We start from the raw sequence: 12,326 nt of genomic DNA on the forward strand, positions 1-12,326 counted from the left end.
ACCTCAGCAGGATTGCACTCATTAGATAGTGCGAGTCTTACTGAGGCGTCACAGGGATAACATGCAGTTGTTTGGGCCCTCTGGCAGGCTTAGCCTTGTCATAAATCAAACACATCAGGCCAGGCTCGTGCCAAAAACCTCAGTCATCCCATCCAAATTCCATCAGGCCTAAACCTATGCATGTAATGGAGAAATCCATCCAACACAAGTATGACGCCTCAGGTTAAAACACAGATAAAACCATGTTCACACCTAGTTATATTTTTTATCTAAACCCCAACACGAGGCATGGGGGTATTATTTCACCTCTAAGCTCGCCCAATCAGTCACACGTCTGACAGGTGCATGAAAACAGACGGGGAGTCATTCTGAGTCAACACGCATGTAAAGGAGAGTTAAGTGAACAGAGCGCTGCCAGAGCCTCAGGGTGCAGTAAAGGAGCGCGCTTACTGGGAACTCCAAGAGGAAATGTGTCATGAAAGCACTTTCTCTAACAAGCAGCGGATGATTCATCTGAAGCTAATGAATCAAAGTGTTAAAATCACAGAGCAGAGACTATAAGGTAATGTTCCCGTGCAATTTATGTTACTCCACCTTTAGGTTTCTTTTCAACTCAAAGGAGCTCATTCATCCGGACACTGGAGCGTGTTTTTTTGGCAATGTCGAGCAAGGCATTCGCCCCATGCTGCCATAAAGCATGTTGGATCCAGCTATTTGTTTTATGAGAGGATTTAAATGTACATGCATCAGTGAGACTGTCTAGCTGATGGATTTGTTGGAAGATGTTGCTTTTTGGAGGTTTGGTAGATCAGGACACGTTGATGGTGAATGGTGCTACATGTGCACTCTTTTAATACAATTTCATTACATTTCATTGACTGTCAATCATTTTTCTCAGGTGTGAGTGTTTGGTTTCAGGGTGCTACATCTTAGAGCCGTCTTAACATAAAAGCATATCATTAGCTGGCCAGTAGATGAAAGACTCGTAGAATGAAATGATTAAATCCTCCTCGTATAAAACAGTTTAAGACAGGTGTCGACAAGTCTGGCTGAATCCTCCTCCTGCTTGTTAGGCCCATAAATTGGCCGTATAAACAATCAATTTCCTAAAGGTAAGAGGCCCTCGTATGACACACAAAAGAGATAATTCATTCAGATTTCAACCCCAGTTGAGCCATTCAAATCCCTCTCTGATTGTTATGTAAACATTCTCCCCTCCAATGTGTATCATGCTTTGTCCCTATTGAACAAACAGGACTTGATGCACAAGGGTTCATTTAACAAACAGAAAGGGGCTCTAATATGGAAACAACACATCGTCCTGGTTGGAGTTCAGCAGAGACAGAAAATTGGGATTTGCTAGCACTGAGAGAGGGCCATCTGAGAAACAGGTGTTTCTGATCACTAAGAAAATTCGCAAATGTTCACCAGCAGCCAAGATTCCATATGAGCCACTACAAAACATGGCCAGGGGCAACAGCACAAAACTGGGGCACACACATTGAAGTAGTCTGCAGCCACTCTCCTACCACGATTTAAATATAGTGTAATGTGAAGTAATGGGAGGAAATGGTGATAACACCAGTGTTGCATTAGTCTCAAATTAGTTCAGATGCAGTTCAACCATTTCTATACTTTTGCTGCTCATTTTATGCTTCAACAATCAGCCTATAGTAATCAAGACAGTGTTTAACCTCAGCAATCACTTCGTGTCCTGCCATGACCCTGATGAGAAAATCAATACATAACAGTCATTCATATTTAGTTGGAGTAGCTGTTCTACCTATTTGAATGCACTTTACATCCAACTACTTTTCTATTTATGGAGCCATTTCCTCTGGGTTATTTTGTTACATCATCTCTTGGTTTGCCTTACAAGAAGTGAGGTTCTGCTAAAGTGGGCCACCACTACCTCCCAGTAAACCACATGGCCTCATCTACTGTAAAATAGGTCACACACATTATTTAAAAGGAGCCCAATGCTCATGCAGATGACTGAATAACTTCAACAGATGGATAAGGCAAAGTGAAACATTTTAATAGTGGACTGCAGAGCACTTGGCTGTTACTCTTACCCTGTAAGTCTCCTGGTGCTGGTAGAGCTGGGCTTGCTGCTTTGCCTGCGGTTCACTTTTGTTCTGTGCTGCTGGCTGCCGGGCTGCCTCGCGGTGCGCTGCGCACCATCCCGCGGCGCAGAGACGAGCTCTTCCCGGGAGGAGCTGGCCGAATGAACCGGCGCTGCTGCGGACATGAGCCTGCTATCCCCGCTGGAGGATGCTCCCCTGGGTAACCGGACCAGTGTCCTTAAGGGTGGAGAAGGTTCACCAGATGGTCCGGGGGATGCACTGCCCTTTGGTCCTCTTGGTGACTGACCTTGACTCCTCTCTCGGGACTGCTGCTGGTCCCAGACCGCCCGGCCGGCCCCCGCACCCTCTTTCCTCCCACCTGTTGTGTCCTTTTTACTTTCACCAATTTGCACCAGCGCAATAGTCAAAAGAATTAAAACAGCGAATCCTGAACGGTCCATTTTGAGCATGCAAACTTTTGAAAGTACCGCGTAAAATTGCAGACTGAGTAACAGTTTTTACGGCAGCAAAGTTCTATAAGATCAAATTAAACACTATTTGCGATTACCCTGCAAAAGTTCAACAAGAAGGCATCCTCTCCCATGAATGAAAATAGCCTGGATACCTCTTCATAATGCCCAGGTAAGACTGTGTGCATGCAGTTTGTCTTCTGGTTGTTAAATCAGCACCTGACTTTAGTCCAAAAACTAAGCAACTCTTAACTTTCCTCCTTCCAGCGCTGAAAAAAAATGTTATCTCAAGCAAACATTATTCCATCTGTTTTAGTTTATGTTAAACAAGAGGCGCAAAGAGAGCAGCGTGTTGGCTGCAGGACTGCTGAAGCTGTTCTCCTACTCCAAAGTGAGAGAGTTTGATTCGTGCTCCCATGAATATCACCACCTCCTTGGATCTGAAGTCACCGGGAATTTTTGTAGGGATTGCATGCGCTTTGCAAGAAGAAACTCCCCCTTGTCGGCTGTGTTGTTGCTTCACTCGCCGCACCGCTCGGTCCATGTGCCCACACGCACTTTCCCTGCCAAGTTACATCATGTTACTGCGCTTCTTTTTCTATGATTCCTTAGACCAGGATTATTTGGAATGGTCATGAATACAGCTGCGTGAATAATTAGCTTCAATTTAGATTTGATATGACAGGCTACTACAATATCATGGAAATTTAGAAGCCAGATGGTTTTGTCTTAGACCTTGCAGCACTGATTGCTGGAATATTAAAGTAAATGCATCCTCTTTTATACTGATGTGCATCACGGAGTGCAAGGTATAGTTCATCTTATTACAGTGATAGCACTTTGTCAAATGAATCACAACATACTGGAAATAAGTTAATACACTTTGAATTTACAGTAAAGCCATATAAAGCTCTCTGTTAAAACTCAATCTGAAATCTTGGAAAACTGGTCAGGTTATGTAACAAATCCCATTCATCTCCCACTCTCATCCATGCTGCATCATCACTTTCCTTCTGACGGTCTGGAAACAACACTTTTCTCCTCTCCCATAAGATCTTAAAACAACCCAAGAGAGAGTTGGCTTCCCCCTCTCATTCAACCCACAAAAGATGTGCGCCCATCTCTCTCATGACTGGTCCCTGAGCACCAACCACTCACATGACTGCAATCCAAAATACACAGCTGCGGAGAGGAAGACAGCAGTTTGCCCATTCATTCTCCTTCCCATCAGAGCTGGGATATACAAACCTCTTAAAGGGGATTTTCACTGCAAAAACACATGAAAAAATGGTTACTATATGAACACTGAGGGGACAGCGTGTTGCCCTCTTTTCTCTCTGACTTACAAGTAAACATCATGTCTGTGTGCAGACTTGGGCTGGGAGCCACAGCTGATTACAGCTCATCTTGCAACCCATGAGAAATCTAATTAGAGAAGCTGGCCACATTTGTCTTATGACTGTCCAGCAGAATCCCTCCTCCCCCAGGCCCACTGCCTGGCCGGTGTCAATGTTTTTAGATCATAGCCCTTCAAACCCCTGAAGCCTTGAAGGTGACCAGGGCATGCACAGACAAATTCAGAAAGTGTTCCCTGCTAAGTGACCTTTGTGAGTGAGTGAGCAGCTGCCTGACGCCACTGTTGCTGTACTACAGCCTCAATAAGTGGCTTAATATGGTGCTGTATTATGTTATAAGACACACGAATGCAATGGCCTGGTTCCAACATTTTTTACTGTTAAACAAGGAACTACTCGATGTATGGTGCAATTAAGTTAAACAGCAATGCAGACTACAGTCTCCAAAATAACCATACTTTTTTGTAAAGGTTATTATTTTAAGCATTCATGCCTTGATTGATCGGACAGTGGATAGAGGAAGAACCAGGGGTGAGTGGGAATGACATGCGGGAAAGAAGCTGTGGGTCTTAAAGCTGCAACAACATCTGAACATAAACTTTCATGAAAGTATGACGCATTGCAGAACTGTTGCGAGTTTGTTTTTGAATGGTACCTGATGAAATATGATTGAGTGTATTTTGACCGTTAAAGGAGATTACTATTATACTCACTTTCACCATTAATCATGTCAGTCTGGGTCACCTATTCAGTAGGGTTGCGTGATGTGTAGCTCACAAACCTCCTTATTTATCTTACACTGGCGTCAGTAAAAACCCCTCATTTCAGCCTGAAACGGTTCATTTCAGCTGCTGTCTCTTTAGGGCCCCCTCATGCCCTCTTTCCTCCAATTGGCCAGCTCTGTTTGCGGTGGTAAAATTGAGTGAGCTTCCAGGTGGGCGTGTTCTTGAAAGAGTGTCAGGTTCTGGACAAGTCTCCAGTAGTTCTGACGTCTCATTCAGAGCAGCAGGAAACCACGCCCGGGGATTAAGCCAACAACTGTTTTTCTTACTGTGTTTACATTTTTTTTTTTTTCAGAAGTATAGTATGGACATCCAACATCGTAACATTATGTAATGAAAATACATCAGCATAATAGATCTCCTTAAATTCATAACTATTAGGTTGTCTGACTGATTATTCATTTGTTAGCATATTGCAACTGTTAATCCACAATCATCTATTTTTATCATTTATCCAAATAGCTTACTATTGCTATTCTGAAGCTTAAGCTATGTTACTGTTTTTGGTGTTTAACAATTAGCATAAAATTGTCAAACTTGTTAAGATTAGGCTATATTTTCACAATTTCACCACTTAGTTAACTACTTTAATGCTTATCCTTTAGCCAGCCTATTGTAACTGCTAATCTATAACTAGGCAATCTATTAATACCATTTGCTATGTTAATGTTCATCCATTGCTCTTTACCTAGCTTACTACTATATTTATCCATTACTTTTAAATATGTTTGAACTAGTTAATGTATAATAAGGCTGTATATAAACATTTTTAACCACTATCTAACTATTATGCTTAACTAGCTGGTACCTCAAGGGTTTATCCGTTATTTAAAGTTAGCTTATTTATTTAATCAATGGATGTGATGAAGGACAAATGGACGAGCCTGTCCGACACAAGTTGCTGAGTGGTGCATGGTGCAGTGAAATTTGAAGATGATTGGGAAAACTTCTGCATCTTTTAGCCCATGAAGTCTAATCCACACAGGTTTAGATATTAGTGAATTTGAAAACTTTGGAAGTGATGATTAAAATTAAGGCGTGTTAAGTGATGGTAAGGTGATGTCGGTCAGAACTTGAAGTTGTAATTACATTGTTTGCTCACTGTTTGTAATCAGCCAGCTTCACTTCCTGTGGGCTTGAATGTAGCCACTGATTCACTAAATCCAAAAATAAGGTATCTTTTTTACCCATTTATTCATAACCTTTTGCTAACTAATTCTTTATACTTCCTCATATGTCCCAATAACTATTTTAATAGGATATTAATTATTTACAAACTGTTAAAACCTCTCTCCTTTCTCACGTTCCAATTATCTTTTTACACAGTGTAGATTAATCCCAAAGGGCACAAATAAATAACCCTGGTTGGGAAACGCTGAAGATGTTCAGGGCAGCTGTTATGAAAGTGAGCCTTAATGTGGCTCAATTTGATACAATTTGCAGCATCTGGAGGAACTCTGGAATAAATACCAGGAGGATGTCTCTGGCTTTGACCGACGCTTCTACACAAAGAGTCCTTTGAATACTCTGGCATGACAACCCAGCCACTCCTATCATCTTTCAAATGCAAAGCAGAAATATAACTGCATTACATTGCACCGTTTCTTAGGGTCATAGTAACAATAACAATACCCGAGTCATGTAATTACACTGAAGCAAACAACTTGTATGTACAGTATATGCGTGCGCCACGTAGCTCAAGTTGGATTTGATTTGAGTCTGGACTACTTGGTGCTTTTGATTGACCGATTTCGTAGATAATTGACATTACATAACTGTGGGGCAAATGTTCTTAGGGCACTGAAATTACATAAGATGAATTCTAATGGACAGAGTTTGAAAGTAAATACTTTGCTAATGTATTCAAGTAGCGCTATGCTTTACCTCTAACATTTAAAACAAATCAGTAGGGCCTACTTTAAAGCTCTACATCGACATGTTAAAAGCAGTCTTGTTACTAGGGCACTATTTTTTTTTTCATCATTGCTGATGCATTCCAAACACCATGACCAATTTAATTCTCATACCGACAATTTATTGGCGTATCCTTCAGTGTATATCACACTTGAAAGACGAGAGCAACAAGACATTCCCCATGGAACATGTCTGCACTGTTGCAAAGTTACTGTTCATTATTTTCAAGAAATTGTTTTAAGTCACAAAGTTTGAAAGTGTACCAGTTATGAGGCTTAGTTAGCGTTTAACAAAATCAGCCAGTAACAATGTCTTTCAGAGGGTGTCTTTTAATTTGAACTGTGAGTATAATTCAGAGACTTCTTCACTTCTTCTGTAGTAAAAAACTTGAATCATTAAATCATCTGGACTTCTACTTGAGTAAAACCTGCTCTTATTTTTGCCAACACTTCTGAAGAACTGTATCAATGGGAACCAACCCTACATGTTTACCTGTTAGCATGAACATCCCATGAGAAACACATTTGCATCCATTTAGATGAAGTGACTGCCTTGACACTGTTGAGTGAGCAGAGGGTCAGAGTTCAAGTGTACCCATTAGAAAGCCAAACAGTATCATTACACCCAGAATGCAGGGCTTTCATTACAAGCAAGTATCAACAGCGTATTCTCCGCCTCGCAACCAGAATTTTAAGTGATCCATGTGAATCGCTCTCTGTGATGACTTTCAATGGAGAGCACCAACAAGGAACGTCAATCTCTTTGGTTAGCTACCTTTTGCTGTTTGTTTGAAAGCCCTCAGCTCTCCTTCCTCTTTGCCCAGGAGCTAACATAATACTGACATTGTTCTCTCAGGGCAGCGCACTGAGGACCTGTGGGAAAACCTGAAAAGGGAGGTTCGTTTGGCAGGGATCCGCTCCATAAAAGATGAAATTATGTGCTTTATTAGTGACGTTTTGCAACAGATTTAGCAACGTTCATAAAACAGGCATTCGGGCAACCAGTGGAAACAGTCACAGATAGAGGGGGATAAATGTAATGTGCTTAGGCCAAAGACTACAGGGTCTTTCCCATGCAGCATGTATGAATGAGGTGCTGTCAGCTGTGTAATAGAAGTAGGTCACATGGGCGGTATTTAAGACAGGCACTTCCACTTCGCCTTTCATGATATTCATACTCGTTTCCTTTTATATGGTTTTGTGAGACTTGTACTGTATGTGTGTGTGCTTCAAAGCAATACATTCAAGCAAAGGGAAAATTAATCAACTCCGTGTATGCTTTCAAATATGGTAACAATCCAGAAAAATGTTCAAGTCTGACAAACTATATCACCATTGGCTACATTTCTGATGCATGTCATAGCGCTGGCAATACATCCACCCTGTATTACTTCACGGCTGAGTGATTGGCTCTTTCATTTAAGGGCGTGAGTTGTTAATGTAACAAAGGCTTTAAGCTGCCTGGGATGTCAAGAAATCTGTAAGAAAGCTGTTGCATAGATTAGATTAAGTACTTCCCTTTACAAATCACCCTTTTGCACTGTTTTGAAAAGCTGCCCCTGAGGACAAGTGGTGCTGGCTTTGGTACAGAAACCGTTATACATGCATGTAACAGGAAAGTCAGCAATATAAGGAGTCTTATAGCCGTACGATAACCAACCATTTGTATGCTGCATTAAATGGAGACAAGCCACATGATAAAGGTCAGGGTTGAGAAACCAAAAAAAACCCCAATAGGTTTAGTTGATTTACTGTATTAGTGAGGGATATGATGAATCTGTTCTTCAGTGTTAGTACAGGTCGAAAGGGTCAATTCTGACTTTCTGACGCTTTATAGGGCTTAATGTTTATGGGCGTTAGATACATGTTTTGTTTTAAAGGAAAAGTGGAAATTTGGTTTAATAAAAAAAAAAAAAAAGCATATGAGATCAAATTAGGAAAGTAATGAAACATCCACAAATATTTCAATGAAAATAAACATTTATAAATATTGGAGTCTTAGTTCAAAAATAGCACATTTTGTTTTTTAGACTATTTCTCATGGCTGTGTTTGGGTAGCCATTTAAATTTGTATTGACATCTCTCTTCATCAACAGACAATACCACTGTGACAATCAGCATTGGGAAGGCTTGATGTATTGGTACAGTTTGGGTCAGAATCAACAAAAGGACAGCCTTCTGAAAAGATTCATTTACTTTTTCGTCACCAAATAATGAATTACAAAATGACTTTCAATAGTAGTTAGCACGTATGCTACGTTAGCTGAGATGCAAAGCTATGACTGCAGTACTAAATCATGGCCCTCTCCTGTTAGCTATCGCTTAGAAGCTAGGCATCCTGTGATAAATTGTCAATGGTTCAAAATGTACTCCCACACACACTCGGGTGGACGCTGGTTTCTAAAAATGATATTTTTAAAAAGACTTGAAGAGAAGCAGATGCTGCCCTCCTGCTTCTATCAATGGGCTTAATTAGCTTAAAGTAAAATAATTATCTCATTTGTTATGTTTTATCAGGCCTGGTAATCCGACAGAATCATCTCCGCTATTTGAAATGGGATCCAGGAACCACATTACATTATAACCAAGAAATCCGATCTCGACTTTTCATTTCTTTTCTTGAAAGTGAAATTTGTTTGACCATGGGAGTTGTTCAAAGAGGCAGATTCCTGTGGATTTATTAGAATTTATGGTTGTAGTTTATCGCATTAAAACTTTGTCATTGATGGCAGTCTCAGTGGGATGTTGAAATACACACTGGCTAATGATTTCACCTCTGGTCTGGGGGAAAATCTACCACACATTTCTGTAAATTTTTCTAAATCCTCCACTTCAGCCTTCAATTTTGTGGTGCAGCCTGTCTGTCTCTTGAAGTGTGATTTAATCGCATCTCCTTCTAACAATATACAAAGTGATGTCACATTGATGCGTGACAAATGCCACTGGAGATGATTCAAAGGGTGGATCACACTGGCAGCCAATTAGGTCAGAACATTGCAGAAAGAACAGAATTATAAAGATGAGGGCCTTGGAGTCAGAGCCAGATGTCGCCTAAAACATTCAAGATCACATAAAATCTCAGAATGAATCTGGCAGTGGTGTTGGAACGGACAGGCATAGATATCACGCCCCATGCCTTGTATTCTTGTAAATTCTGAGTATATGTTTTATGTGGATCTTGGATGAGTTGACAAAAGAAAAACTAGAAGGAGGGCAGCTTACTTCCTCTTCCCTATTTTCTCTCCCTTCCCTTTAAATTTCCTCTCACCTTTTGATCGCCTCTCTAGCTGCCGTCCAAGGCTCAATCCATTTATTCCCGTCAACTCTTCCTGGCTGTGACTTGGCCTCCAGGTCAGACTCTATTTGTCCTAAAGAAGTGGTATATGGCTGCACACCTCACAGCTTTAGTCCCTGCTCACAGTGTCTCCACCAAACAACCATGGAAAAATCAAGGTTAGGCTTTTTCCACATTAGGCAGCTTTACCAAGAGGATAGAAATGGATCTCTGCTCCAATTACTCTACACCCCTCGCTCCCTCACTAACACTGCAGAAGAAAAACTTACCAGCCGATGGCTCTATTAAACACAGCTCCATAACAGACAACATGAAGGATGCAGAGGAGCAAAGGTCAGGCAGGCTTCGTTAAAGTCATGCCAACATTCTGGTACCAATCTGCAGATGACTCTCTAACAGTTAGTTTGTTGAGTGCCGTTTTTAAACATGATGCTGGAAAGAAAAAAGGGATTTAATGAAGTCTCCCCTGGCTAAAAAAAGAAAATCCAGTTTGCACCAAGTCCAAAGCCCAAATTGGATCTAATTCCTCCTGTTTTATGCAGCTTTAATGAGCAATATGTAGATCTTATAAAAGTGGTTTTATTATTGAACGAGGGCCTGTAAAAACTTTGGCTCACACAAAGTTTTACTTTCACCTACCTCTGTAGTTGTTATTTTTCTGTCTTTAAACATGTTTTTACACCAGGATCTATCATTAAGCAACCTATAATGTTGATTTTGTTGAAGTAAATCACATATAATTCAATTTGCCTTGATAACTTTGGGTATTTGCAAAGCTGTCTGCTACAATTCATTTTAGGTCTTTTGAATCTCTGTGTGTAGACTTACAAATAGGATTTGGGTTTCTTTTACAGACAACAGTAATGCCACAAAACATTGATCTTCTAACACTGTACAACACTTTTAATTTCACCCGTACGCTGCCCTCTCCACAGCCTGACCGCACACAGGGAAAAGGAAAGTTTTAACAATTTGTCAGTTGTTTTGATACAAGACTGCAGCCTGTTGAGTAATCCAGGTTAGACTGTGTTTACATTTGCTGCTGGGAATGGATGATGCATAAACCAAATATGCTGCTTGACTCACTGATGACACGTGCCTCCCAGCCTCCGACCTGAATTCAATCAATTTGGTATGCTGGCTAATTGCTAGCTGTGTTTTCAAGCAGTGCTCTCCTGCCTGTATGTAGCATTAGGTTTCATGTAATGTTCATGTCTGCTGTTCCCGCTGGACCGGCCTCATGCTCGGTAAGCTGTGAGCAGAGAATCATGTGCTCTCTTCAGCAACAGTTAGGTGAATGAGAAATCTTCTTTCTGCCCCCAATTAACAGTGAAGGTCGAGCGCCAGAAAGTTATGATGCGATTTAACCCCCCGCATGAGGTCAATTTGACCTGAATAGCTTCCTATTAACCATGATAAATTTGTTATTTTTCAATCCATTAAACCTTTTCCCCATAGTCCATTTAGTCAGAACAAACCATAACATAGGTCCCCTTAAGTCTGAGCACGCTTCAACGGAAAGAGGGATGACACACAATTAGCCAAGATGACTTCAAAGTGTTCTCTGCCACAGGCCTTCGCTAATTATCAGTCACCAGTGTTGGGTGGGGATCCCTCCAGCGCAAGGGTCAATAGGGTAACAGCAACAGCAGCGTATAACAAAGACGAAACTTCAGTTCCGTCAATGAAACCTTGTTATGGCCATGGGATCCACAGGACAGGGCCGAGGGGAAGAATAAGCGTGTGAGGCTCAGGGAGGAAGCCTCTCTGACTGCGCTGACCTGTCTTCGAGAGCCCCCCCGGGCAGACAGACGGCGAGGCCTCCAACAGATGTTAGGCAGAAATGCTCCATTCATCATGGCACTTTTGGGGAAATCTCTTTGAACTGCTCTTTTTATTTTATGTCCAACCAGTTTAAGTCAGAAACACAGAGGTTCCATGAAATAGATTCTTAGCTCATAGATTCAGATTGGGATTTAAATGTCTGTTAAACAGGCCTTAGTTCCTTCATGTCTCCCGTCACTGCCCAGCTCGTAAATCACACCCCTGAGGGAGCTGTTGTGCAACATTGTCTACAAGCCCACACCACACTCAACTTTGTCCAATGTTCACATACAAACACACACATGATAAATGTTCACAGTGGAGTGTGAAGTCATGGCATAGTTGCAAGGTCTCAGTCAGCCCATGTGGAAAGCCCTTTTCCTCCTACTCTCCCATGCCGCGGCAGTGGGCTTTAAATCATCCAAGGCAAAGATGACAAAATGACAAAGACAAAACCATAAACAAGGAACAGTCGCATGTGGAGAGCTGCTCTCCCCATCAGCTCGCAAAAAGTGTTTCCCCAAAAATAAAACACGGAGGAGGAACCACAGAATTTATTCTGCCGACTGTCTTTTGTTAACATTCCAGTTCACTGTAATGTAAAAGTGTTTATATGACTCC

At 41.4% G+C, this 12,326-nt stretch overlaps 2 protein-coding genes across 2 annotated transcripts in view; one reads left to right on the top strand and one right to left on the bottom strand.

Moving 5' to 3' along the window:
- LOC132993355 (latent-transforming growth factor beta-binding protein 2-like) overlaps positions 1–2,949 on the bottom strand; it is a 90,410-nt gene extending 87,461 nt beyond the window's left edge. Inside the window, exon 1 of the mRNA XM_061063153.1 lies at positions 2,076–2,949. Coding sequence (XP_060919136.1) covers positions 2,076–2,536 — 461 coding nt within the window. The 5' untranslated portion in view covers positions 2,537–2,949. The remainder of the gene's footprint in view (positions 1–2,075) is intronic.
- The window catches only part of fcf1 (FCF1 rRNA-processing protein), a 167,256-nt gene that overhangs the window by 126,725 nt on the left and 28,205 nt on the right, over positions 1–12,326 (top strand). The gene's annotated exons all lie outside the window — the stretch shown is intronic.

Source organism: Labrus mixtus, chromosome 18, assembly GCF_963584025.1.
Source record: "Labrus mixtus chromosome 18, fLabMix1.1, whole genome shotgun sequence".
Classification (NCBI taxonomy): domain Eukaryota; kingdom Metazoa; phylum Chordata; class Actinopteri; order Labriformes; family Labridae; genus Labrus; species Labrus mixtus.